At 30.1% G+C, this 6,000-nt stretch overlaps 1 protein-coding gene across 1 annotated transcript in view; it reads left to right on the top strand.

Moving 5' to 3' along the window:
- Positions 1 to 6,000, top strand: part of LOC137616760 (alpha-N-acetylglucosaminidase-like) — a 511,993-nt gene that overhangs the window by 49,459 nt on the left and 456,534 nt on the right. The window contains exons 7-8 of the mRNA XM_068346760.1: positions 1,187 to 1,252; positions 2,009 to 2,072. Coding sequence (XP_068202861.1) covers positions 1,187 to 1,252; positions 2,009 to 2,072 — 130 coding nt within the window. The remainder of the gene's footprint in view (positions 1 to 1,186; positions 1,253 to 2,008; positions 2,073 to 6,000) is intronic.

Genomic DNA, 6,000 nt, shown 5'->3' with positions numbered 1-6,000 from the left:
GACAAATGATTTTAGAGAAACTCATATTAGTATAAAGACATTGTTGGGAACTATCTATCAGTCTATAAAAGAAAGAAAAACCACCTTGACGGCTGACCTGTCCCTTTAATCATCCCACCTACCTCATGGAATATCTCTTCGCACGAAGGCCCAGATAAAAGTGGTATATTTCGCAGATTTTTTTATTTATTTTTTTTTTTTTGCAAATGTTCGCATGTGTGTTTGTACTCTCACTAAGCCATGTATATTGTGAAAAATTCACTATCAATAAATCAGTTCTCTCGATGATGTGAGACAAAATCGGTCAGGATTCATTCAGTGTTATTATTTTTTTTGTTTGATTTATTGCGTCTGAGGATCACATATTCCTGCTAATTTTACGCATATATATATATATATATATATATATATATATATATATATATATATATATATATATATATATATTATATATATATATATGTGTGTGTGTTGTGTCTAATCTAACTATATATATATATATATATATATATATATATATATATATATATATATATATATATATATGTATATATATATATATATATATTTATTTATTTTTATGGAGACAGTACTATCTTACTCTAAACATAAGGATATGAGGAAAAAACAGCTATCTTCTCATTATACCTTTGTTTTGAAACAGGTGAAAATAGATGTTCCTTACATCTCTCATGGAGTTTGAGGTTCTTTCATGATATATCCTTTTAACCAGAAAAGTGCATTTCCGTTTGGCTTGATCTGCTTTTTCACCTGCCAATATTTTTTTTAGTGTTGGAGCCATGTACCACACGTGTTTCTTACATGGTAATACTATTAATATTTTAGCCCTCGCTCTCTTCCCCACTGATAATTGAAAACCGATTTAAGCTAGCCATTGCATGTTTCACATTGTTCGAATCTTTGTGACATTGTTCTCCTTATCTGCTTGTATATAAGCTCGTTATCTTGTTGAATGAAGCCACCTACATTCACCTCCCCATTCTGTTTGTACCTAACAGCTACCTTGCGACAATCATGTATTGTAATATTTCACGTTTACATATAGATATAACTAGTCCTTTCAGCAGAGTATAGTCCATTAGCTTATAATTTATGAATCTGTACTCGAATAGATGTTTACTTTGCAATTTTGTCCGATTTTCTAAATCTTCCATCTTTATTCCAGAGTGTATCCAGATGCCAACATCACGAGACTGGGCTCATGGTCACATTTCAACTGCACCTACTCTTGGTAAGCCTTTGAATTACTTTTTTATACTATTTGATTCTCGAGTTGCTGTAATTAAAAAAGAAATATAGAAGACTTTTATATTATTTTTTTTTTATGAATTTATTTCTATTGTACTGATAGGTAAGACATGCGTGTTCCTGCTGATAGAGGGCTTTAAAGAAAGGGAATAGACTTCAGTAAACTATACTGTAGATAGAACTTCTTTCAGTAAACAAGATATGGAAGTAAAGTTTGGTCTAATTTTATTTCGACAATAAAATCCACTAAAGCTTTATGAACAATGAAACAACTTCTCATTAGTGTTATATGGTTTTCCCTATTTTCCTATGGCAAACTTAATGGAAATTTGGAGTGCAAGTTTCCTTATGTACTCCATTGAACCCATGATTACAAGCTTGTTGTATTTGGTAATAATGTTACAGATAAAAATAAACCCCAAATTAGCAACATATTAGTTTTAATGATTTTAATAATAATTTTAATAATGATAAGAATTTTAATTATTTTCGAAAATAATTTTAATAGTAATAATAATTTTAATAGTTTTAATATAAATAATAATTTTAAGAGTTAATATTGATAATAATTTTAATAATTTTGATAGTATTACTTTTAATAATTTTAGTAATATCAGATATTAAGAACAGATTTTAGACATATGGTTTATACGATATTCAGTCCGATAAGCTTGTTTAAATTTAGTTATGATAAATTACTTGCGTTTTACTTACTCTTTTATCTCCACTTTACATGCAGCACTTTCTTGTTGGATCCAAATGACCCGCTGTTCCAAGATATTGGGAGTAAATTCATACAAGAGGTAAGTGGGATGTTTGTTATGATTTTCAGTTTTAGGAATTTACACTGCTGTGAAAAAAACAAACAAAAGACCCCACCAGTTGAAAAAGGTCTTGGTTTATCCTATTTCCTTTTTATATAATGATTTCTACAAATTATCAAAAATCTGCACATGTATTTTATTTTATTAATAGTATTATTTATATTGGATATTCTAGATTCGGAATTTTTTGAAACTTATAACCGGAACGCTATTCGTGAATATGATATATCAGTTTTTTTTTTCTTTTAAATTGTTCTTAAATTGAAATTATCTCTAAAACTAGAAAAGCACTCTGGGAGTGCAAACCTCCACCACAGCAGATTATTTCTCGAGATCAGCTTGCCTTTCCCAGAATTAATTTAGGCTTATTTGAAGTCTGTGCGACAACCATGTGTGAGCTTGTGGTTGATTAGGTCGACATTCTGTTCGACCTTGACCTTTGACCTAGGGCTTTTAAAATTGAATCACTTCGATGTCTCAACATAGCAATTAATCCCTGAAAGTTTCACTACTGTATTAGTAAAATTGTGGTCGGGAAGCTGTTCACAAACAAACAGACTAACGGAGAAATATGTGTGAAAACATAACCTCCTCTCAGCTTCGTTGGCGTTGGTAAATATCCTGAAGCTCAAGGTACGAAATTATATATATATATATATATATATATATATATATATATATATATAATATATATATATATATATATATATATATATATATATATATATATGTATATATATATATGTATATATATATATATATATGTATATATATGTATATATATATATATATATATATATATATATATATATATATATATATATATATATATATAATCTCCAGACACTTGCTCGTTATCATATAGGGGAGATGATAATGATGGTTATTATCATTATTATTGTTATTATTATTATTATTATTATTATTATTATTATTATTATTCCCGTAAAGATTCTGTAATCAACTTCAAGTGTGCCATTGCAGATAAGCATTTGTTGCAAAATAGCTTGTTATTATTATTATTATTATTATTATTATTATTATTATTATTATTATTATTATTCTCTTAACAGTTATTTAATCGACATGATTCGTGCCATTGCAAATAAGCATTTATATCAAAATAGCTTCAGTGGCCCATTTTGGAACTGAAAAAAATATATTCTTTTCTTGTATTTTTTCCCTTTAGAGATGCTGCTCTGTCAGCGTGAAAATAAAGGTTTTATTTTGAGAGTCCTTTAACCATTGTCGTTCGATTCAATCTGATTTTGTTCATTTCACTCTCGAATGACAGACGCCACATACTTCAAAATGCAATATAAATGCAATAACATTCGTACGGTTCTTGCATTTCTGCCGTGTATTATTTTTTCGTTTTACTTTCTGACTGGCTATAGTATAGACATATTCACTTTTATTATTTTTTATTTATTTTATTTCATTTATTATTACCTCTCATATAGAATATTTATTTCTTTCATTTCCTTTCCTCACTGGGCTATTTTTCCCGGTTGGAGCCCTTGGGCTTATAGCATATTGCTTTTCCAACTAGGGTTATAGCTTAGCTAGTAATAATAATAATAATAATAATAATAATAATGATAATAATAATAATAATGATAATAATAATAAATAATAATGATTAATAATAATAATAATAATAATAATAATAATAATAATAATAATAATAATAATAATAATAATAATAATAATAATAATTTGTTTAAAACCAATTTGATTAAACCTTTGACGACAATTTCTGAGAACTGCTTAACGAGGGAAAATGGATACTTCACTTACACATTCAGACTGATTGCACCAAAGCACAAAATGCAACACATTTTGAAATAATAAGGAATACGAAAAAGGAAATAAATCGCAAAATTACATCTAACACTTTCGCAAATACCTTGAACTCAGACCTTAATTATGCAGAAATGTCACTAGGGTAAATAGAGAAAGGATAATTCTTATCATTTTGAAGCATTAGAACAACCCAGCATTTTTTTTTTTTCATATAGAATGAAGATGTGGAAGAAGATTCTCATTGAACTAATTATGAAAATTGATAAACAATAACGATAAATTGAATATGTCAGTATTATTGCGAATTACAAAGGAATGATTTTGTGTTTATCATATACATTTTTCAGATTATTATTATTATTATTATTATTATTATTATTATTATTATTATTATTACATGCTAGGCTACAATTCTAATTGGAAAAGGAAGATGCTATAAACCCAAGGGCTCCAACGGAAAAATAGCCCAGTAAGGAAAAGAAACAAGGAAATAATTAAACTACAAGAGAAAAACAATAAAAAAAAAATATTTCAAGAACCTTAACAACATTAAATTAGATCCTTCACATATAAAGTATAAAAACTTAAAAAAAAACAAAAACTAGAGGAAGAGAAATAAGGTAGAACAGCGTGCCCGAGTGTACCCCAAAGCAAGAGAACTGTAACCATGACATGTTGATACAAAATTAGAAATATATATAGATTTCCCTTGATAGTTTCCATCGGGGGTTTTCTGAATATATATCACGCCAATCATCAGTGACAAAATATATTTGTTGTATCTGTATTGCATTCCCACAGTGTTTTGATTGCCAGAACAGATGTTGCATACCAAACAGTTTAACTATACATCACCTGTCAATACCATTCGTTAATCGATTATGCAATGCTGTTAGTACTAATCGTGCGAACTTGTTCCATTGATAGGATGATTCGTCTTGTTGATAGCTGCCTGCTTTGTCTTAAAACAGAGGCTCAGTGTGATGAGTTTAAAACGTTTAAAGACCGTTCATGATTGACAGAGGAAAGGGGCACTGACAGTGCCCTATCAAGCAGAACAATGACCTAGAGACTGACCATATATACATATGATCAGCGCCCAAGCCCCATCTCCACCAAAGCTAGGACTAGGAGTGCCAGGCAATGGCTGCTGATGACTCAGCAGGTAGACCTATAGGCTCCCTCACACCCCCCATTCTTAGCTCACAAGAATGGTAAGGTTGCAGCGATCAAAGAAACTAATGAGTTTGAGCGGGACTCGAACCCCAGTCTGGCATTCACCAGTCAGGGACGTTACCACATCCGCCACCACAACCCGTAATGAGATATTCAAACACCTGCCATACAGTATGTCCTCAACTTACAAACTTAATTGTTTTCTAGTCTTGGGTAGTGCCATAGCCTCTATACCATGGTCTTCCACAGTCTTAGGTTAGAGTTCTCTTGCTTGAGGGTACACTTGGGCACACTAATCTATCTTATTTCTCTTCCTCTTGTTTTGTTAAAGTTTTTATAGTTCATATCGGAAATACTCATTTTAATGTTACTGTTCTTTAAATAGTTTATTTTTTCACGTTTCCTTTCCTCACTGGGCTATTTTTCCAGTTGGAGCCTCTGGGCTTATAGTATCCTGTTTTTTCCAACTAGGGTTGAAGCTTAGCAGATAATGATAATAAAAATAGGTTCCAAGAAATGTTGAATTTTAAATATTAACCAAGCTAGGCTTCACCTAACTCGCATGCCTACGATTTTCAGCTGCCAAAGTCAAGAAATAGTCCTGTTTCATATTGAAAATATTGTCTTGCTTACTGTATTAAATTATATTACTATTATTACTTGCTAAGTTACAACGTTAGTTTGAAAAGCAGGATGCTATAAGCCCAAGGGCTCCAACAGGGAAAATAGCCTAGTGAGTTAAGGAAACAAGGAAAAATAAGTTATTTTATGAACAGCAACAACAACAAAATATTTCCTATATAAATTATAAAAACTTTAAAAACACGAGGAAGGGAAATAAAATGAAATAGTGTGCCCGAGTGAGCCCTCAAGTAAGAGAACTCTAACCCAAGACAATGGATGACTGATTTTGTATTACTACAGT

This window comes from Palaemon carinicauda, chromosome 22, assembly GCF_036898095.1.
Source record: "Palaemon carinicauda isolate YSFRI2023 chromosome 22, ASM3689809v2, whole genome shotgun sequence".
Lineage (NCBI taxonomy): Eukaryota > Metazoa > Arthropoda > Malacostraca > Decapoda > Palaemonidae > Palaemon > Palaemon carinicauda.
The sequence above is the reverse complement of the archived record's forward strand: the minus strand, read 5'-3'. Positions and strand labels throughout refer to the sequence as shown.